This window comes from Canis lupus, chromosome 14 (assembly GCF_011100685.1).
Source record: "Canis lupus familiaris isolate Mischka breed German Shepherd chromosome 14, alternate assembly UU_Cfam_GSD_1.0, whole genome shotgun sequence".
NCBI classification, from domain to species: domain Eukaryota; kingdom Metazoa; phylum Chordata; class Mammalia; order Carnivora; family Canidae; genus Canis; species Canis lupus.
Window position 1 is genome coordinate 20,620,977 of NC_049235.1, and position 23,471 is coordinate 20,644,447.

Sequence of the window (23,471 nt, forward strand, 5' to 3'; positions counted from 1 at the left end):
TTATGGCAACAGCCTCACAACTAACTGCCCTTTTTCATTTTTTCTGGCCTTTCCCTATGGAAGGTTGGTTTCCCACCAGCATCCAAATGATGTCACGCCTCTGATCAAAACTTCAGCTCACTTAAATTACAAAGTAGAAGTTCTTCCGATTGACCAAAGGACCTGTGTGATCTGCCCTGCTCAGCCTCCTGCCCCTTCACCTCCTCAAACATTCCAGGTCTCTGCCCTCATCTCCTATTGGCACACAGTTTCCTTGATGATCTTCAAACAAACCAGCACATTCTCACTTCAGGGCCCTTATACATACTGTTCCCTCTGCCTAGGAATGCTCCCTCCATCACTTCCCCATCCCTGCAAGATCTAGGGCTCCTCGATGTTTTATATCTAAGTCAAATGTCACTTATCACCACTTGGCACAGATACATATTAGACATACATAAATGGCAGCCTGACCATACCCTCAACACAGCTGTCCCTCTCTACTGCCCCACTTTCCTATATTTCTCAAGTGCTGCTGTCATCTGATACAGATTCATCCTTTCCCCATTGTAACATGAGTCAGAACTTTGTCTCATTTATTCACTGCTAGATCCCAGGGCCTGGAGCAGTGCCTGGCATAAAGTTCATTCTTTTCTGACTAATTGCAAAGATCACCTTTATCATGTGCAAGATCCCTGTCTGTATACTGATCTGTTTGGGGACTTAGGCCTATTCCTATACCAATATACCACTCTTTAACTACTATAGCTTTATTTTTATACATAGCCAATATATTTATGGCGTGTCCCCATTCCTACACCTCATTGTTTTATTTTCACAAAACAGTCTTAAATATTTCTGCTTATTTCTCTGTATGAATTTTGAAAATAAAGTTGTTATGAATGGAACATTATTATTTTTATTTTTATTACTATTACATTTTCTATTTGGCTTTTCCCTGTGTGTGGGAAAGCCAGTGAGTTTTTCTATGTTCATTCTAAACCCAACCATTTCACTGAACTCTCCCCTCAGGTCGAATAGTCTATTAGTTGAATATTGGATTGTTTAAAAGGCAGGTAATAATGATGTCTGAAAATTATGGCAGTTTTTTACTTTTTTTCTACCTCATATTTCCTTTTCTTGTTTTATTGGGTTATTAAGAGCTCTAGTAGATTACTGATAGTTATAATATTTAGGGGCATTTTCTTCATTTTCTAAACATTTATAGAAAGGTGGCTAATGTTTTACCACTAAGAATGAAGTCTGCTGTAAGTTTCAGAGCAATTATCTTCTATTTCTTGTTTTCTTGGAACTTTCAATCAGGAATGAAATGTTGAATTTTATTTAATATTTTCTGAGAACTCACTGAAAATATCTGGGTCTTTTCTCTTTTAAATCTTTTAATAAATATTTTATGCAAATCTAAAAGAATATACAAAACTTAAGTATCACTGTATGCACAAAATTGAACATAACAGAAATTCTCTCCAATTTAAAAAATCCACCAAAATGATAAAACTTCAAGGCTGATAGGCTCAGTGCGGAATAAACTGGAATTACACTATTGCCATATGGCAGTGCCATTTCAGTGGCTAATAATCTCTATTTTGTATCACTATCCCATAAACAAGAGCATGATTTCAATGCACAGAAAGCTCTACCAGAGATGATGATAACTATTCATGTTGATTTTATTTTTTTAAATTTTTATTTATTTATGATAGTCACAGAGAGAGAGACAGAGAGAGAGAGAGAGAGAGAGAGGCAGAGACATAGGCAGAGGGAGAAGCAGGCTCCATGCACCGGGAGCCCGACGTGGGATTCGATCCCGGGTCTCCAGGATCGCGCCCTGCACCAAAGGCAGGCACCAAACCACTGCGCCACCCAGGGATCCCTCATGTTGATTTTAATACTCAGTATCATTTAGATCTGTTTTTTCTCTTTTTAAAAGTTTTATTTATTTTTACTTGCAGCAAAATACACATAACAAAATTTTATCATCTTCACCATTTTAAGTGTACAGTTCAGCAGTGTTAAGTACACTCACATTGTCATTTAAATCTTTCTTATATCCCATTCTGGGTCATCCAGTTCTTCATTAAGTGTGATGTTGGTTTTGGGGTGACCCTCAAACCCATAACAATGGAACAGGATGGGTTGGATGGGCTAACTAACAAGCTTGGAAGAGGAAGAGACAGTTGCCATGAGGTAGGTATACATTCCTTGTTTAGAAAGGAGTGCATTCTGGGAAACAGTAGAGACAAAGCTGAGTAATTTAAAAAACAGCAGTAAAGTGGGATTGTTTCTAAATTTGAAAAAAAGAAAGGACAGTCATATAACCAAGGAAGGACAAAAAAGCTGAAGAAATTCCATTGAGATGGCTATAAGATCACTGTGGCTGTTGTAAGCCCATCAGTGAAAATGACTATAGATTTATGTGCTTGGAGACCTCACTTCTCCTCATTCAGATTTATTCCTATGGGGTTTGAATCTTGAAAAAGTTGAGTTCTGGATTACAAAAATCTCTGAGAGGGCAGCCCAGGTGGCTCAGTGGTTTAGCGCTGCCTTCAGCCCAGGGTGTGGGCTGAGATCGAGTCCCACATCAGGATCCCTGCATGGAGCCTGCTTCTCCCTCTGCCTGTGTCTCTGCCTCTCTCTCTCTGTGTCCCTCATGAATAAATAAATAAAATCTTTAAAAAATATATCTGAAAATACCTCCTTCCAAAAAAAAAAAAAGCAAGTGCTTTTTATATTCCTCAGGATTTTTGTGTCTCTAGTTATGAATAATTTTGACAAGGAGTTCCAATGTTTTCTCGTAAGCTTATATACATGTGTAAACGTGTACTTCCCAACACATATTTCTAGTAGAATACATTACAGAGTTCTCCTAGAAGTATCATTTTAATCATTTTGTGTAGGTGATTACATAAAACTTGTCTTTTGAAGCTGTATTTTAAAAATGTAATATAAATATTAGTGTTCTTGCCAAAGCCCAAACGTTTCCTTTTTTTCCTCAACGGTAACAATTAGCTGTTCAGTCTTCCACCTAAACACTATCAGGAACCTGATGAGCACCTTAACCCTCAATCCCCTCTAAACTCAGTTCTCTTTCCTTTCCCTTGTGTCTGACAACTGTTTTATGAGGGCTGTGACTCTTCCGAAGCATCTCCACGCTTTTCACATCTGAGTCTGAGAGCCTGAAAATAATGGATGCTAAGAGGGAACAGAATTGTCACAGGCTGCTTTCCTCAAGAAAAACCGGACCCATGACAATACCAAGGACACTCACAGGGGCCCAAGCCAAAGAAGAAAAGTGGTCAGAACTTCCTCATCGCCCACTTACAGAGTTTTCCAATTAGGTGGCTACTGGTGTAGGCCAGCACACAGGCTGATCAATTTTACAGTCTTTCTAATGTATGCCCAGGGAAGTGGTTATTTTTCAGCTTCTCAGAATTAAGGCAAAGTGAAGAGTATAAATAAACTCAGCTGATGACTTTCACAAGAGGCTATTCAGAGGAAAAAGGAAGAGAGAAAAAGCCTTGGTCTGGGAAAGTTGATATTTTGTTTGAAAATAAACAAGAACAAGAAAATGAGATTAAAATTGAGTATCTAATGGAAAGAAAGATAGATGTTGGATTTGAAAAAGTGGAATCTCCACTACCACACCCAAAGTATGCTTTTTAATAAGAAACTTTTGGAACAGAGACTACATTGGAACGTTTTAGTGCAGTGTGGACACAAAGAGCAATTAGTCAAGTGGCAAAGACTATTTCATCTCTACATTTAGATAAGCTGTAGGACATTTTCCAAAATCTTGTTCAAACTGTATTTTTTTTTTCTAGAACATATATTTGAAAGTGAGGAATTTTACAAACAAGCTACTGCTCTGCAGGCCTCATCCAACTTCCCTGGACCTCTTCCACTGAGACCAGGGAAGCAAGGAGATACTCACCACACTAAAGAAAGCCAGGCCATTGGGAAGTATATCAATATCATCCGCGCCGGCTTCTGTAAGTTCAAGAAATAGATAAATGTCATGTTCAAATTCCATTATTTGTTAGATGGAGCATAACTGGGACTTAGTTTACTTTATCAGTGCCTGTATTTTTAGGAATGGCTCTAAGTTTTTCCAAGGAACCAACCACTCTCTTTAATACCCGTCAGTCTAAATCCCTTCCTGTAGTGCACCTCTGACTTTAAATGTTAGATATTTTATGTTTACTCAAATCAAAGTCAAGTAATCACCACATTTCCAGCTATAATACAGAAAAAGTTGACATCTGTACACTCTTACGATAAACATCCAGATGTCTGTACAAAAGTAATTGACATCAGGGGAATATTACTTTCAGAGAGAAGGGCTCATAGTCATTTAACCATGCAAATATCCTTGTCCCTTTCTCTGCTCATTCAATCTGAAGCAAACTCAGACATTTCTCTCATTAACAGAGATAAAACACCTGGGATTATATATTCCCTCTTTAAAAAACAGTGTCTGCTTGTTCTCATAAGTGAAGAAAGCTTCCCATTTAATCTTTAAATTTAGGCTTTAAACTACAGAAAACAACCAGTAAAAGAAAATTAATGAAAAATACCATCCACCTAAGCCAGCTGAATCTTCTAACGCTTGTCTCTGAGCAGGCTACAATTACTATTGATTGTTTATTGATTGTCTGCAGTACACTCCACACAGCACAGCAAATAATTAGACATAAGACCTTCCCAGTGGTCTCACTGTGTAAATTCTGCAGACAGATAATAGACCCAAACACAAGAAAAGAGGAATAAAAATGGCTCAGATTAAGCCAAATCATGACACATTCTTTGAGTCCACAAAATCCAATCTTCCCCTTTAAGACCTCTCCAAAGGCTTTCTCCAAGATTATTTCTAGGTTGTCAAAAACAAACAGCATCTATGCAGCCATTTTGGTTTTGATTCATGAGTTTGCATTTGGCCGGTTGCCTCCAGTGTTGTTGGCTCTATCATAGTGGAGAAAAGCACAAGAAATTATAAATGCCAAGAACTCTGCTTTGTAAAGACAATTGCAATCATGAATGCCCTCATGCCTGTTCCTTGGCAAGATGATATGCTTAAGCAAGGCATAATGGAGGAGTTCTGAAACTGGGTCTGTGAATTCCTAAGGAGCCACAAATGGGTTTTAGAGTCTAGGAACTTGTTGCAATTCTGTACAATGCGAAATGTCATCTGTATGCTCAGCTGAGAAATTTTCTATTAAAAGGATCCTTGGCTTTCAGTAGGTTTAAAAAATGGCCAGTAATAGCACAAAAAAGTTTTAAGAATCACTAGTCTCTGGTCCCGTGGTGGTTCTCAAATGGTAATGAGCAGGGACCAGGGGAACTTAACACATATGTGCATATGCAACCACAAACATACAAACGCACACACTCACAAATACACGTCACTCCAAGTTTTGCTTTCTGGAACCATTTAGTAGGAAGTCAATTAAATAAAATGTGTTGCTCCTGAAAAATTACTTAAAACATTTTAATTCCAATGTGTACATGTTTATACACATAGAGCAAGAAAAGATATACAGAAGCAGATTAACAATGTTTCTTTGGGTGGTAGGATTATGAGTGATTTTCATTTTCTTCTTTATATATTTGTTTAAAGTTTTCTACAAGTAATAGTATTGTTCTAGTAATCAGGAAAAGAACAATGTTTTTAAAAGATATTTTCATTTCAACCACATTGTAACCTTTCTGTTTAACCCCATTGCTTAATTCCAAGAAAACAAAGTCTTATCTGTAGTTTTGTTTAGTATATTTTCCAGAATCTACCCCCACCCCATCTTAATTTTATATCTATTACTACAACAGAATTTCATCATTTTGGGATGCCTGGGTGGCTCAGCAGTTGAGTGTCTGCCTTCGGCTCAGGGAGTGATCCTGGGTCCAGGGATTGAGTCCTGCATCTGGCTCCCTATGAGGAGCCTGCTTCTCCCTCTGCCTATGTCTCTGCTTCTCTCTCTGTGTCTCTCATGAACGAATGAATGAATAAATAAATAAATAAAATATTTTAAAAAAGAATTGTATCATTTCATATCACCTCTTTAGTGTGACTACTGCAAGAGTAGTCAATGCTGGAGAAATTTTTTCTGCTCTAATTAGTAACAGGAGTAGTACTAGTAGTAACCGGAATAGCTAGTAAGATACAGTGTTTACCAAGGGCCAGGCTCATTGTTAAGCACTTTACATACATTATTTCACATAGTTTCTAACAGCCTAAGAAGCAAGATTATTATCTCTTATTTTAGACTTAAGAATACAGAGCCTTTGAATGGGGAGGCAAATTGCTCAAGGTCACAGACTGGGGACCTGAGACTCACATCCTTTTGTTCTAACTTAAAAGCACACAGAAAAAAAGACAACCTAGCATCAAATGAATTCTTACAGTCAGAACCATCTCCTGGTTCCTCTCTAAAGACACTTTACTTTGTAAATTTGACTGTGGTCAATTCCATAGGTTGGCTTTCCCCCACAAAAGTTTGGCTTCCATTCCTCCTACCAAGATCTTCACCAATCCATATTCTGTGCTTTTCTCAACAGCCTCTCTCAAAACCCTCTTGCACTAGTAAGTCTTCTAGCTTAGTACATCTGATTTTAAAACTTTTTTCTTACTTCCTTTGGTAATGATTTGTGTCAGAGATGGCCAACTGCTTCCCAGTATGCATACTCCCCTTCTACCTTTTCAGCTATAGGCACATGTCAACACAGCTCTGGACATATCCTACCCCTCCTTGCAATAGTTGTGGCCATTTGCCTCCATTCAGATTAATGGGATGTAAGAGCACAATATGCATGCAATTTCTGGGTAAAATAGACTAAGCATAATATCCAAGTCTATGTTCTTTCTATTCTTTCCTGCTGGAAAGTGGCAATCAATGGAATTCTAGGCTTGGACCAAGAAAGAAACAGTATGTTGAAGACAGTTGTGTTGCTTCATCAGTCTTTGTCCCAGATTGGCCACATGGAACGCAGTCATCTTATCACCGTAGGCCATTTGCTTATTTCTGGACTGCCAAGTAAAAGAAAATAAATTTCTCTCTCCTCTAGGTGTAACAGCAAATCAGCCCTTGCCATTCCCAATAGAGTATCTAATATGTAATGTACCTATTATTCTCCACCTTTTTGGCTCACTGGTGAAGTATGTGTGTTAACCACTCTGGGAGGAGATACTATATTGGAAAGAGAATTTGCAGAAGGTACTAAGCCCTTTTGAGCCTTGGGTCCTTATCTGTCATAAAAAGAAAAGAAAAAAAGAAATCTAAATCTCACAGTAGCGTATATTTTATTTTCCTTTCATAGGTAGACTGTAAAGCAACTGATCACAAGGGCTGTAAACTTTAATGCTTTTTTTTTTTTTAATCTCCCGAGTAGCAGTTTTTGTAAAGGTCTTGATTGCCAAGTGTATAAAACAGCTAATTAACTCAAAAGAGACAATCCATTCAAAATTTTATTTTAGTCCAGAACTCTGAATGCATGCATTTGCAAAGACATTTAGGAAATGTTTTAAGCTTTTAAGCTTCAAACAGACTTAACTAGTTCCTGTCATTATAATTTTTATTATTTAGATGCTGACATTAGGCCAAATCTTGGGTAAAAGCTTGGTTTCTGTCTGTAAGATACAATGGGAAGGAATACAAAAAAAAAAAAGGACAGTGAGCCTACTTTGTGACTCACAAAAAGCACATATCCTGTATGACATGTGGTAGATAACTATTTATTAAAAACAGAAAGACATGAGATGATATGTATAAAGCACCCAAGAATTGCAAAGAGTTCATTTCTAGTCATGTAGCATTAGTGTGTATATGTGTGTGTGTGTGTGTGGTGTGAGTATGGGTGTTGATGGGGATGGAAGGGTAGGGAAAAGAGGTCTTACCTCTTGGAGGGATAGCTGGCCTCAAGGGCATGACTACTACTGTTTCCAAAGTGCAAACAAAAAAGAGAACCCTTCTTCTCTGTCGCCTACCATAAGAAGTTGCTTTTTCCTGTATGGGAATGTATATGCCCAGCACACTGTTATTCCTTATAATGCAAAAGACCACCAAATAAGTGATTGTTATTAAAAATATAAAAACACATGCTATTATTAACCATTATGCATCACTAACATAGCATTCAACAAATGTTCATAGAGTGTGTGCTAACCACAGAGCAAAAACAAAAACAAAAAAAAAAAAAGGAAAAAAGGCACAATTCTAATTAGACCTAAAAATGTATCCCAAATGTGCTTCTAATCACTCATCGTCTTCGCTCTGTTGCCTTTTGAAGTGCCTCAGAGGCATTAAACACTTCACAAGAAGGGCCATAGGTGACATATTTCCTCATTCTTTCCAATTCCAGACAGCAGCTCACACACATCACAACATAAAGGTCACAAACACAGACAGACGCCTGTTCAGAATACAAATGTCTTTGGGCTTGTTTTTCTCCGAGGAGCCCTCCATCCCAGTGAGTTGTAACAGCAATACACTTGGCGGTTCATCCTGTAATGTGTCTGGCTGTGCCCTATTGTCTACTCTGAGACTTCAATTCACAGAAGGTGGGCTCCACGGGGCCAAGGGCTGTTTAATAATTTGACAATTATTAACTCAGTAGCAAAAGTAACCTTCGAGATCACTGACTCAACCTCCCAACCTTGTACAACATCCCTCACAGACGCCATCTGGCTTTTGCTTTGTGGCCAGTTTTGAGAGGGCTCTTCACGATTGCAATCAGAAGGCAGGATAGAGTGGCAGAGTTTCTTCGGACTCCAGACAACCTTATTTCTAGAACAGTCTGCCTTATCCAGCGCAGATCTAGACAGTCTGGTATTTGATACTGAGTTTGTATCCTCCTGCTAAGTGTGTGGGCCACAGTAACAAAGAGAAGAAGCTTCAGGAGAAAGAAGTCAAGGAATCTAGGCCTAGGGAGATAGCACTGGGAAAAAGTATCAAAGTAACAATAGAAAATAGTAGACAGGGCACATAAAAAACAGATGTTTAAAGAAGAGGCAAGAAACAGAACCAAAAAGAAAGTTTGAAGAAGAGAAGGCTGCTCTGAAAACTGATAGGTTTCATGAAAATGAAGCCTTCTTGCATGTGATCCAGCAGAGGATCACTAGTTTGTTTTTGCTCAAAGAGCATTTTAAGCCCTGTCTGTGGTAAATATGCTTATAAATATGAGCTACTGAGTTTATTAGCATTGCCAATTCCAGGGCAACGTAACAATGGTTAAAATTTTTAATATTTTTAAATATTTATTTATTTATTTATTTATTTTAGAGAGAGGGAGGAAGAGTGTATCCACGGGTGCACGCACTTGCGCACATGCTCACACACACACACACACACACACACACACACACACGTGAGTGGGGAGAGAGGGATAGATAATCCCAAGCAAGCTCCACACTCAGAGTGGAGCCCAGTTTGGGGTTTGATCCCTCAACCCTGAGATCATGACCTGAGATGAAACTAAGAGTTGGACCCCCAACCAACTGAACCACTCAGGCGGCCCAACTATCAAAACTTTAAACAGATATGCTAACTGAACGACAATCTCACTATTAAGAATTCACCTAAAGATATACAAGAGCTCTATGTACAATGATGGTCACTGATTTGTTTGTAGTTGCAAAAAAACTACAACCATCCGAATGTACATTAGGAGGGAAATGATTAAATAAATCCTGGTACCTGCAAACATTAAAAAGATTGAGGTAGACCTACATGTGTTGATGTGGGGAGCTGTTGACACTGCATTTGGAATAAGCAGGTTGTAGAATATAATCTTACAGTAAGATGCCATTTGGGAAAAATATGTATGTGTGCATATGTGTGCTTGCCTTTGAGCTGGAAAGAAAAACTTTATCTCTAGAGTTATTTCTATAGGGATGGAGATTTTTGTTGACAGATTTTTATTTTCCATTTTGTTACTTCTCTTCCTTCTCACACCTTCACTAGCTGACTGCTACGCTGTCAGAGCACCGCTTCCAGGGGCCACACAGTGAAGATACAGACTTTATAAAACTGGTTCAGAAATGTCACTAAACAAGCAAGAAATCAAACAATAAACATAAGATTACACAAATAATTAACAAATTGCAGCGAGAGTGAGAAAGAGAAGAAATACAGGTGCATGAGATCAAAAAAAGATTGACTGAGGAGGTTTTTGTTGATTTAATGTGATTTTTCCTCTGATAAACACTAGTGGCATGCCAAAATACTGTTAATGAGTTTTTTTGTGTTGGTGGCCAAACGATGTAGGGTGTATAGCCAGCATTTTCTCCTACTTACCGATTCCTTTAATGAGGTGGCAGTTTGGAAGGTCTACAGATTCTACTTCTCTGGAGGCTTTAAGTCGATTCCTGTTTAAAAAAAAAAAAAAATCTATCTGTTTATGTATTCCTTGCTTTGTTGCAGACAGGGTTTAAAGAGGCTTACAGCAATACATAAAACACAGCATAAATCTAAAGCAGATAAAAGAGAAGATAGAAAAACAAGGGTAGGAACATAAAATCGCACCAGAAATGAAGTTAAAATAAAAATGTATATCACAAAGTTCTATATGTGAATGTGGGTCATAAAAGAAAGCCAATAACTCAACAAATAAAACTGGTAATGCAAGTTCCAATGCAAATACAAACACGGCACCACCAGGTCACATTTCTCACGGCTCTGGTGTTACGGGAAGAGCTCCAGATGTAGAACCAGAAGCCCTGTCTCCCTCCCTCCCAAGGGCCCAAAGGAGCCAAAAAACGCCCAGGCCCTCTGCAAAATGACACAGTGCCTGACAGGAGGCCGAGAGAGGATGTGGGTTCAGAGCCAGGCACACAGAAGATACCCCACAAACAGCCATTAAGAAATACATGGAGGAGGACCCGCCCCCATCACAACATTTATTGGGTGAGAACTTTGGAGAACACCAACTACTGCAACAAAAGTACATGCTGTTGTTTCACAAAGAGTAAAAGTGCAGAAATAATGAGGAGATGGTGAACTGTAATACAATATCTTCCTCACCCCCGGACCCGGAAGAGGACCACAAAGCAGTCTGGCCAAACGCATCTGGGAACTCTTCTTTAGAAGCCACATGTTGTAGGCCTTCCCTTCTCGTCCTTAGCTGTCTCTCACCTTCTCTTTCTGTTCTCTACAGTCATTAATAATCATAATGCTCACAGACTAGTTTACATTTTTTCAAAGTGAGTCACACATACCACACATTTAAGAGATAAAACTGACAATTTGCCGCTTGTCCCTCTCCTTTTCATATCACTGACAGCGTCTGACTTCTAGACACAGAATTTGGGGAAGGTTACCAGTCTCAGGAATGTGGAAGAAGGCGGAGGCCTACCTAACCCAGAATTATGAACAGGTGGTAGCGACTATATATTTTGGCAACTCATATCTCGTATATAAAGTCTGTATATAAAGTCTCTAACTAAAATGTTCATCAGTGTGTTACTTCAAATCGTATAATTCAAATAGTGTCAAAATTTCTCGAAACAATATAGCAATAAGGCAACAAAATAAAAATTAAAGTGAATAAAATAAATATGTAAAATATACAGGCAGAATAAAAATTAAAAATAAGTCTTTAAAAGTAAAGCAATAAAAAAAGACCATAAATCTCACATTTACAAGTCCCAGGAGTGATTTAAAGGGGGGGGGGGGGGGGGAGGAGAGAAATATGTATATTTCGCCTAATGTGGTAGGTTGAATGACTTCATTTAATTGTAAAAACAACCCTAAGTACGTACCACTGTCCCTGCTTTTCGGATGAGGAAAGTGACTCAGAGGTGAAGGGACTTTGCTGAGGTCTGGCACCTGCTGGGAAAAACCTTCCAGAAGCAGTGCTCTAACCCACTCTGGTATTTTTCTCAAAAAGAGTGAAGAGATCCGTGTGTCTGTCTTAACAGCAAAGCTACCTGATGTGACTCTCTATGGGCTTCAGTCTTCTTTATGCATAAAATAAGGATGAGGCTAGTTGACCTCCCAGGTTCAGTGGACACTGCACGACTCCAGAATAGAGATATGTCAGTAGGTTCCAGCTATGGTTTCATCAAGTTTCTGTTATCATGCATTGGTTTGGGTGTCACTTTCATACAACCTACTATTATGCCCATTTAACGATATAAAAATAGATAATGAGAATTGTCATCTACCATTTTCAAAGATAAATTATATGGATAAAATAAAATTCAGATGTGTTTAAATGGTTTAATATGGGTTATTTTTTAGAGTCAACTTAGAGCTGCATAAATGACTGATAATTACACACTGCTAATAGGGCAATCTTCATCAACTAGTTAAGTTGTACAATATCATCTCTAAATACACAGACTGCCGACTATTCAAACTAGAATTACACATGGGCTGTGCATAAATTCTGGTTAACCAGGTCATTTTTTCTTTCTTTCTTTTATAATAAAAGAAAGATGGGATTTTGCTTCCAACCTTTGTGACCCATCGAGACTTTCAAATTCATTCAGTGGAAAACTGCTAGGCTTTTTACCTGGTAGAAGTACCAGTTCCCTACTCATTACTGAACTTCTGTATTCCAGGGTGGTAGGCCCTATTAGCTGACAAACCTAAAGCCATTCTCACTTCCTTTCTTCCTTGCTCCTTTCCATTGCAGAGAGAGACAAGCCAAATATTTGCTTTCCCAGCCTCCTTTATATTTAGGGGCAATCCTATGACTTGGGCTTTGGAGAAAGATTTTTGTTCCTGATAAAAAAAAAAGGCAGATACAAGAAGAGCGCTAACTGGAGTCACCCCTTCTCTCTTCATGATGTGACCACACATGCCGTGCTCAGGACTGTAACAACCATTCAGCAGCCTTAACATGACAAGATTGAAGACAGAAAGCCAAAAGTGAAGGATTGAAGGACAAAACTATAAGAACCTAATTTTTTGATATGATCATGGGCTTAAGGGACAAGGTGTAGAATGACTCTCCCACAAAGTTTTTATCATGTGAGAAAAATAAGCCTTATATTTGTATACGTTATAATTAATTGAAGTATAATTGAGGTATGTTACTTGAGGCTGAAAGCACTCTTAACTGTTAATAGAATTAAGAAGTTTGGGGGAATATACAAGAGAAAGCTACACAAACCTCTTTGGGCTAGTACATCAATAAGCCTAAATGCTAGTTAATTCAGGCCAAATTAAAAATAAATAAGTAAATGGTACAAACACAAATAAGTGACATTTTGGCACAGCCTACTTGCTCCCTAGCACTTATGTCCATAGCCTGCTTATGAATGTACTAGGTCAGAGACAGCTGTCTGCTGTCATGCAGACATTGCTAATCAATCCCAGCATTCTTTCCCTTTAATCCATAGCCATCCTCACACACAACATTCCAGGCAACCACTACTGCTCTGGGTTCCCTTTGCTTTTCTCACTTTCCTCTTCTTTTTCATTAAAAGTTGGTTATTTTCCTTTGAGTCATAACTATGTGATGGGTATAATACAACAAAGCAAATACATTGTGTCCCTGGGGCACCTGGGTGGCTCAGGGGTTGAACGTCTGCCTTCGGCTCAGGGTGTGATTCCAGGGTCCTGGTATGGAGTCTCACATCTGGTCCCTGCATGGAGCCTGCTTCTCCCTCTGCCTATGTCTCTGCCTCTCTCTGTGTGTCTATCATGAACAAATAAATAAAATCTTTTAAAAAAATAACACTGTCTTCCTTCAACTGAGCCAGCAATCATTTCCCCAATGACATCCACCAGACACATGTACATCAAGTTTCCTCATCTTGGGGTCCAGTGACCTCCAAAGAGTCCATGGGTAAAATTCAGGGATCCATGAACATGGATGGGGGAAAAATACATCTTTATTTAAACCTTCTGAAATTAAGCATTTCCTTTGATGATGAGTGCAGGCAAGAAACCACAGAACTTTCTATTAGCAGTATCTGTGTCCCTCTGTCAAAACGGAAATCGCAGATACTGTTATATCACATTTCAGTTGTGGTAAGTATCTCAAAATATCATTTATACTCACCACTACTTCAAAATATCTATAGCTACATATTTAACGACCTTTATATCTATTTAAGGCTTTAATTAAGAAGCCTATGTTATTATATCATACATTAGATTTTAAAAATAAGTTGGTAATGGTATTAAAGTATATAAATTAGTATTAACTCAAATAGTATTTAATTTTGTTTTGGAATCCTGTGTATTTTATTTTATGCACTTAAAAATATGATGTTGACCAAGGGTCCATCAACTGATCAATAGATAAAGAACATGTGGTATATATATAACATAGAACAGCATTCAGCCATAAAAAAGAATGAAATCTTGCCATTTGCAATGACATAGATGGAGCTAGAGGGTACTATGCTAAGTGAAATAAGTCAGAGAAAGACAAATACCATATGACTTCACTCATATGTGGAGTTTAAGGGAAAAAAAAAAAAACAAATGAGCAAAGGAGGGAGAAAGAGGGAGGAAGAGAGAGAAATAAAAAATAAAATGTTAATTATAGAGAACAAACTGATGGTTACCAGAGGGAGGTTGGGGGGAGGGGGATGAGATAGGTGATGGGGATTAAGGAGGGCACTTATCGTGAAGAGTACAGGGTGATATATGGAAGTGCTGAATCACTATATTGTACACCTGAGCCTAATATAACATTGTATGTTAACAAACGGAATTAAAATAAAAACAAAACAAAAACAAATGAGGAGCACCACATGTACACACAAAAAAATTTTAAATAAAATAAAAGCATAATGCTAAGAAGCCAAGGCTTTAACAGACTACCAAACAGATCTATGTCACAAAAGTCTAAGGGCCCCTGTTTGCACATTGTCATTACAGGTAACTTTCACTGAACACTTACTATATATTTGGTGTTGTTTTAGCACTTTACAAGAATGAACTCTTTTATTTTTCATGGCCCCACTATGGAGTGTGTAGTATTAATATTCTCATCCTACAGGTTAGGACACTGAGGTACAGAAAGGTGAAATAAAAAGCCAAGAACCCAGGTAAACAATGGAGCTAAGAAATGAATTCAGGCTATCTAGCCACAAGCATGAACCTTTAGCCAATAGTCATGACCATGAAATCAATTTCTATTTTTTAAATGTTTTTTTTAAAAAGATTTTATTTATTTATTTATTTGAGAGAGTGAGAGCAAGAGCAGAGGGAGGGGCCAGAGGAAGAGGGAGAAACAGATTCTCTGCTGAACAGAGAGCCCTTTGTGGGGCTCGATCACAGGACCCTGGGTTCATGACCTGAGCTGAAGGCAGGTGCCCAGCCAACTGAGCCACCAAGGTGCCCCTCAATTTCCATTTCTTTTACTCAGGAGACAGCATTATCCATACAGAGTGGGAGGAGAGGGGCAATTAGTTATTATGTTACCTCATCTTCAGCAAACTAGGAACACAGTGTTACTACCTGGCATGGCTTTGTTCCATATTTCATGGCCTTTGAATTTACAAACTACTTGTGGGGCTTTATCTTTTAAGTACAGACTTAAATATAGGCAAACGGGGGCTTTATCTTTTATATACAGACTTGTAAAACCCATTGGAATTCACCCCTTGGGCCCCTGTAATGCTTTTAGTACTTAGTAGCTAAGAATTTGTGAGTAAGCATCTTAGGCTGGAAGTAATTTGCTCCAAAGGCAGGAAAGCTAAGAGGCAGTGGGGACATTGGGGCATCCAGAAGACCTGGTTTGGAGTATAGGTTCAGCACTAATTACCTGCTGAAATAACTAGTTGACCTCCTCCAGCCTCAGTTTTAACATGTCTAATACAGAAAGGAAGACAGTATTTGCAGAATGAAGGCATAAATGTAAAAGGCTTTCTTTCAAAATGTCAGTACATGTATGGATATTTTGGCTTAGGGACACCTGGGTGGTTTAAGCACCTCACTCCTGATTTTGGCTCAGGTCATGGCATCCATTGTGGGATGGAGCCCCACATGGGGTTCCACACTCAGCAAGAAGTCTGCTTGAGATTCTCTCTCTCTCCCTCTGCATCTCCCCCTTGCTCTCTCTCTCTCAATAAGTAAAAAAAAAAAAAAAAAAAAAAAAAAAAAATTTAAATGTACATTTTGGCTTAATATTAAAGAACGTTTGACACTTTTGACACAATGATCAGCACACAGTAGTCACACAATACACGGTAGGGAAGATGGTAGTTAAAAAATAAAGCCTGACCTTGCAGAAGTGTTCAAAAGCAGTCTGGACGGCTTTTTGGTGTAACTGTCATAAAATCTATCACGCAAAAGGCAGAATGTTCAGATGCCTGTTTAGGGATTCCTGCTCATGCATGGGTCTCTGATGTACTCAAGTCTCATGATTCATCCAAGGGTGTGTACTTTGCAACAGGTAGCAACTGGCTTGGGGATATTTGCGTAGTTCTATTTTCCCCTTTATTGCTCAACTTGGGAGGAGTGGAAAACTTGGGTGTAATACGCCATCCTCCCCTGAGAACTTTAGCCAGTTACAGTCCAGAAGGAAAGAGATGGCTTTGATTCCATTTATCCATCTGGGATATATATACTTATACTAAAAAAAATATTCATTATCCATTATTTATCTGAAATTCAAATTGAAGTTTAAGTGAATACCCTGGGGGAGAGAAACAACTTGAGTGCCTAAGTACAAAGTGCCATCTCTAAAAATAGAATAATGAAATAGCAGGGGGCAGCCCTGATGGCTCAGCAGTTTAGCGCCGCCTTCAGCCCAGGGTGTGATCCTGGAGACCCGGGATGGAGTCCCCCATCGGGCTCCCTGCGTGGAGATGGAGCCTGCTTCTCCCTCTGCCTGTGTCTCTGCCCCTCTCTCTGTGTGTGTGTCTCTCATGAATAAATAAATAAAATCTTTTTTTAAAACTGAAATAGCGGGGAAACCTAATTCAAAAACCAGCCTGTTTTTTGAAGAGCCTTTCCTTATGGGGAGGTAGGAACATGCTGCTTTTCAAAATAGACCCTAGGGTGTAAAAGGAGAGATGCTATGCATTTGAGCACTCCACCTATAACCCTGTAAACAGCAGGCACTTGATATTCCACAATCACAAGGTTAGCAGATAAAATACAAGACGCCAAAATTTGAATTTCAAATAAAGAATGATATTTTAGTACAATTATGCCCCAATATTGCAATGGGATATGCTTATACAACAAAATGATTTGTTGGTTATCTGAAATTCGCATTTAACTGGGCATCCTGCATTTTTGTTTGCTGCATCTAGCCACCTATCACATATCCTAATGTTCTCACATCAACTGATTTGGGACTCCAACTATCCAATGAAGTTAGATCTAGTGACCTAGAAAGTCACTGCTCAGTAAAATGTATTGCGGTCAAATCTTTATAAAGAAAAGACGCATTAAATTGTGAATTACCTATAAGGTACATTCTATGTAAATAAGCCTTATTTACTTTTTCTTGGGTTTGTAACTACAATTACCATTTAAAGGGACTTAAGTTTAAAACTTGAAGATTATTAAGAAGAAGAAACCATTATTTGGGAAAACTTCAACTTGTGGGAACACGGGTGGTTTGGACTTTAGGGAAGTTTAATGAGCTTGTACATTTTAGCGGTATCACCTTTGAAACTGAAAGTTGGACAGTCGTACGAAATCATCCATCTCAAGAACGTTCTGCAGAGCAGGTTTGGGTATTTACGTAACAGGAAAATTAAGGTCAACATGTCCATTTTCTACCAGTTAGCAATCCTTCCTCCACCACATGTGTTCCTCCTACTTGCATCCCTCTATCAGCAGATGAAGCTCCAGCTCCAGGACAGTAGAGACAGAAGCCCTGGTATCACCTTTGATGTCCCCCTTTCTCAGTGAGGCTCCAGAGTGTGGGCCCCTGTCCTGCTATTCTCTCCAAACTACTGCAACTACCTTAACAAGTTTCCCCACGTCTATTCACTCTCTGTTCTACTACTTCTCAATTGTAACTGCGTATTACAATTATAAGGAGGATTTTTTAAAATAAAAAACACTCATCCCCAGGGCCCCACACAGACCAGCTGGATACAAATCTCTAGGGGTCCAGCCCAGACATCAGCCCACCAGGAGATGCTAAGGAACAGCCAGGATGGAGAACTACTGCTCTCTTCCAATCCGTCCTTCCAGCTTCATCTCTACAGCAGTGCAATTAATTCTGCTTTATAGCACAGCAACTGATTGTATTTTATATGATTCCTACTTAAACACACATACACAAACATCAATAGTTCTGCCTTGCCTATCAAAGCAGGCCCCAATTCTTGAACTCCTAATTAACCACCTCAAGACCCACCTTTTCCCCAACCCTGACTCTTCTCATCCCTTAACTTTACGCTCCCCTCAAGCTGGTCTACAGCTAGTCTCCAAACTTCCCCACCTTTCCCCCTCTGCTGGGGCTGCATTTTTCATCTGGAATGACCCCATATGTGTTTCACTGATCCTTCAAGGCTAACGTCAAATAGTGTCTTTCTCCTGAACGCCACCTTCAGGGGCTGGAATCTTTCCCCCTTAAGCCTGTAGGGGTTGGTTTGTCCCTGGTCTGGACATCCTAATGGATATATTTGTTTTATTTCTCTCCTCCCCTGGCATAGAGTGAACTCAGAGATTAAGGACTGTGCCTCACTCCATTACAGGGGTCTAGGAGGGCACACCATACAGAGAAGGTGCTCACTACTTCTAGAATCCTTTTGCAGGAGGCTTCTAAAATTTGAGTTGGTTAATTTAGAAACTCTGATGTCCACCCATCCGCGGTTTTCATCACAATTAAACTGGGAGATGGACCAGGCTCATGCTGTCTGTCATTCTGGCCCCAGGGTTCCCGAGTGGCCATAAATAAGGAAGTGATGTAAGAACAGTAGCTGAGGATCTCGAGTCACTTCGATCTCCACAGCGCCAAGATTAGAAAGTTGAAAAGTTTCTCCAACTACGCGGGGGAAGGGATGGTGAGCAGCTTTATTAACGACGGCGACCGGTCTGGGCAGCAAAGAGAAGCACAGCAGCACCCAAGATCTGAAACAAATCTTTACAATTAAAGGTTCGGTGCATGAGTAATACTAGTTTTGCTAACAAAGCTGAAGCGCCGGGTTTGCAACTGCAAAGCACCCGCTGGTCCAACCGGGCGGAAAAGAACTCTGCGAGGCTGCAAAGGCGCCTCCGCTTCCCGGGAAGTCTGCGGCGCGGGCCCACCCGGTGCGGGGCGCGGCCGGGAGCCGGGCGCGGGGGCCAGGTGTGCGCCGAGCCGCGGCGCTGCCAGCACTCGGGGCTCCCCGCCCGCAGCTCCAGATTCCCGGCACGGCCTGCGCCCTCCCCCGCAGCCCGGGCCGGCCGGGCCTGGGGGCCCCGGGGCGGGGGCCGCTCGGGGAGCCCGCCCCCTCCTCCGCCCCCGCGCCCCGCGCCCCGCGCCCCGGCCGGGCCGCGCGCAGACGGCTCGGGGCCCCCCACCTACCTGAGCGCCAGGAGCCTCTCGCCCAGGAGCGCCAGCGCTAGCCCCAGCAAGCCCACGGCCAGCAGCCGCCCCATGGCGCGGGAGCCGGCGCCGCCTCCGCCTCGCTGGCGCGGGTCGGGGAGCCCTGCGCGCCGCGCCCGCCTCCCCGCTCGGGCCGCGCTCCGCCCCGGCCCCGCCCCCGGCCCGGCCCTTGGCCTTTGTCACCGCGGCTCGCCCCGGCGCCGGCCCCGGACGCCCCGCGGAGGCTCGGGCGGGGCGCGCACCTGGACCCTTCCCCTCCTCGCCCCGACGGGCGCCCCCCGGAGCCGCCAGCAGCCCGCGGAGCCTGCCCCTCCTCGTCGCCACCGACCGTCCCGCTCCCTGGGCCTGGAAGAAACTTCTAGATAAAGTTTCCGAGACTCTTTTTCGCTACAGGAAAAGATTCCGGATTCTCTCTTGTAAATAACTCAGGTTGGAACCAGCTACCGTATGGAACAAGGTGTAGACGCTCTGCTCCCCGGAAGGCTGCCTCCAGACCAGAGGCCTCAAGACGGAGACCCTATTTTTGATCTCAGCTCAGCTCATGGGAATAAGAGCAGGGGGGGTTGTTTTCTTTTACTTCAACCATAACATGACAAGCCATAACAAGCCATAACAAGCCATAACATGAATAAAGAAAGAAAAAAAGGGCAGCCCGGGTGACTCAGCGGTTTAGCGCCTGCCTTAGGCCCAGGGCCTGATCCTGGAGACCCGGGATCGAGTCCCACGTCGGGCTCCCTGCATGGAGCCTGCTTCTCCCTCTGCCTGTGTCTCTGCCTCTCCTTCTCTCTCTCTCTCTCTCTCTCTCTCTCTGTGTCTTTCATGAATAAATGAGTGAAACCTTTAAAAAAAAAAAAAGCTTTAAGAGGGGAAAGCTAAGTCATTAAGATTGAGACAGTTACAACAAATGAGTATGTCAGAAATAAGCTTCTGCTGGTTCACAGTATTTATTTGCCACCCCGGAGGCATGACAATTGCCAGTTTTCAACAAACATCAGTAAATAAAAGCAGATTCTAGTTTCTCATCCCCCTCCCCCTTCTCTGCCCCGCTTGCCAAAAACACATCCCTTTGCTTCTGTGTGTATCTCCGATTCAGTCCTAAGGGATATTAGGTTATGCTGAATGGTAGAGAGATAAACAGCTGTCTTTTGAAAGAATCTTTCTGTGTCATGGTCCCTCTGGCAGGGACAAATCTCAATTCAGGATGAAGCCTAGACCCGATTTGGTGCTGGGCCACCAAGGGGAGAACACCCCGGAGTGTAGGGCGGAGGTGTTTGTGGTAAAGAACCAGGGCTTTCAAGGTCAGCAAAACCAACATAATCTCAGAGAATCTTGGAGAAACTTTAGTTTCACGTTATTAACATAACCAGTGAGTTGCCTCAAGCTCCATCTCCTAATTCCCTAGTCACTCGTGTGAAGAGTACTATAACTCCATTCTTTTTTCCTTAGTGTTGCTTCTGAAACAGTTTCTGCAGAAGTAGCCCCCTTCTTACTCTATCCCCACCATTGATCCTGCTAGGGCTAGGAATCACCATTTCTCAAGGCAGATGGGGAAGGGAGAGATTTTCTGATTTGGAAATCAGAAGTTTATCTTTTTCATTGTAGGAAGAGGGAGAAGACAGGTTATTGAAGGCTACAGTATATACCTGTTATCAAATTCTATAGTATAGTTTAGCGATTTTTTGAGATAACTGGGATTTCTGGGCTACACTGAGAGCATAACCTCAGGTTTATGTTATTTCGTGGGATAAATGGTTTCTAACTCTTAAATACCAAGTTACCCAACACAAAACAAACTTGTTCTGGACTTGTTTGTATGCTGGCAACTCTTTACACTTGGTATGAAACAGTGTTTCTCAAATAATGACATGTAACTAGTTTATAATTAGAAATTTAATGGTTCTTAAGTAAAATCAGAAATAATAATACCTTTTATCAATGCTTCTCAAACTATGTGTAGTGAAGGACAGGTTTTTCTTTGCCTTTGTGAAGTACAATGAAAATAATTACTAGAAATGAAGTAAAAAATCAGACATACAGAATACAAGCCCAAATCTTTTATTATTTGATTCAACAGACATAAAATTACTTTGTCAAATTTCTATAACAGTTTCTAAATGCTTGCTTTCAAATTTTCATATTTATCTCACCATGGACCAGAAACAAAGAGTTCACAGATTGAAAATGGTCTTTGGAGCACACTGTAAGTGGACTGCCTTTCATGATTGTACTTTTAACTCTTTAAAGTTCTTTGCCTCTATTATCATGTGTAATGTCCCCGGTAATTTGTGAAATAGGTGGCTCATGATTATTGTCATTTTATATACTGTGTGATCCCCTCAGTATGCCTTTTATTTTTCTCTCTCTCCTTACCTTTCTTTTAAAAGGGGGGGGCAGATCTTTTAACACAAAAATACATTGAGGAGATATTATAAAGAATAATTATTGTTAGTAAAAGAAAGTATTGCTTTATAGATGGCTCTACTCTATGGCTTCTCATAGAGCAAAGGAGATCTACTTCCAACCCAAGTCATCTTTTTGAGAATCCAAATATGTTAAAAAATGTAAAAATACAGTAACAGAAAAATAGTTGTACAAACACATTTTAATATTTATAGTTAACAAATTATCATTCTTTGGTGATTAGGTTGAACACTATGAACTCACTTTTTGTAGAGATCAAAAACACCCCAGTACAAAATACAATATAATTTGTGGTTCATAATGGAACTCAAGTTTAAAATGAGTAAGCAGCTCCTGCCAACATGTTATTCCGGTGGCAGAGCGGTGGATGACCTGGCGGAATGGAGCTCAAGGCCATGAGCCGATATACCAGCCCAGTGAACCCTGCCGTCTTCCCCCATCTGACGGAGTGCTATTGGCAACTGGCATGTTCTTTACCGCCTGGTTCTTCATTTATGAGGTCACCTCCACCAAGTATACTCGGGATATCTACAAAGAGCTCCTCATCTCCTTGGTGGCCTCAGTCTTCATGGGCTTTGGAGTCCTCTTTCTGCTGCTCTGGGTTGGCATCTACATATGAGCTCCCAAGGGTCCCAACCAGGTGGCTTCACTGAACCCCTGCTTTTGTAAATTAATTTTTTTACTATTGCTGGAAGTGTCCCACCTGCTGCTCCCAATAAAGGCAGATGTGCGACCATAAAATTAAAATAAAATAAAATAAAATAAAATAAAATAAAATAAAATAAAATAAGTAAGCTTATTCAATTGGGTCAAGGCATGACCCAATTGCTATGACATATGGATAAATAAATTGTAAGGTAATACTGAAAGTCAAAAAGAGTGCCCATATATTCCCACTAGACCCAAGCCTATTTCTACAGAGGGCTGTAGGATTTGCTCCCTTTCTTCCAGGAGCAGTAGGACCCTGGAGAGAGAGGACAGAGGGGTAGAAAACAATGGGACAGAGAAAAGTTGGCAAGACCAGAGACAAAAACTTTCAATCTTCTTCAGAAGCTGACTCTGTATGGCCTGAACTCTATGGAAAAAAGTAAAGACACATTTCACCCATTCTAGGAAATACATGCATGTTTCTTGTCTAACAGCAATAATGTTTCCACTTACCTACAAATGAACCATGCGGGCAACTTCTTTCAGAGTATCAATCACAGCTCTTATTTACTGAACATTTCCTCTTCCACACACTTTAATCTCCATAAGAACCATTTGAATCAGATACTATTAGTATAGAGGTTATAAAGGCTACAGAGTTTAAGTATCTTACCCAAAGTCACACACCTTGAAAATGGTGATGCCAGAATCCAATATTAGAAAATTCATATCAAGACCCCATTTGCACCCTTGATATATATTTTATTAATTGTCAAATAAAAACATATCTGTACCTCTGCTATTCATAGTAAGAACAGAGGTGAATGAATTGGCAGTGAGAGCTAGTAGAAAATGATCTCATGTCAACTGGCATGAGAGAGAGTCTTTAAAACGAGGTTGCTTTTTATACTTTTCCTCTACCTGCTTGCATTACCTCACTTAATATTTATTGAATATGT

The 23,471-nt window shown here is 40.5% G+C and overlaps 1 protein-coding gene and 1 pseudogene across 1 annotated transcript in view; one reads left to right on the top strand and one right to left on the bottom strand.

Moving 5' to 3' along the window:
- The window catches only part of PON2 (paraoxonase 2), a 28,040-nt gene extending 8,513 nt beyond the window's left edge, over window positions 1–19,527 (bottom strand). Inside the window, 3 exon segments of the mRNA NM_001003205.2 lie at window positions 3,932–3,987; window positions 10,284–10,354; window positions 19,423–19,527. Of these exon segments, the coding sequence (NP_001003205.2) occupies window positions 3,932–3,987; window positions 10,284–10,354; window positions 19,423–19,496 (201 nt within the window). The 5' untranslated portion in view covers window positions 19,497–19,527.
- A 2,717-nt stretch (window positions 19,528–22,244) lies between these two features.
- On the top strand, window positions 22,245–22,483 carry LOC100688314 (annotated as a pseudogene).
- The last annotated feature ends 988 nt before the right edge of the window (window positions 22,484–23,471 follow it).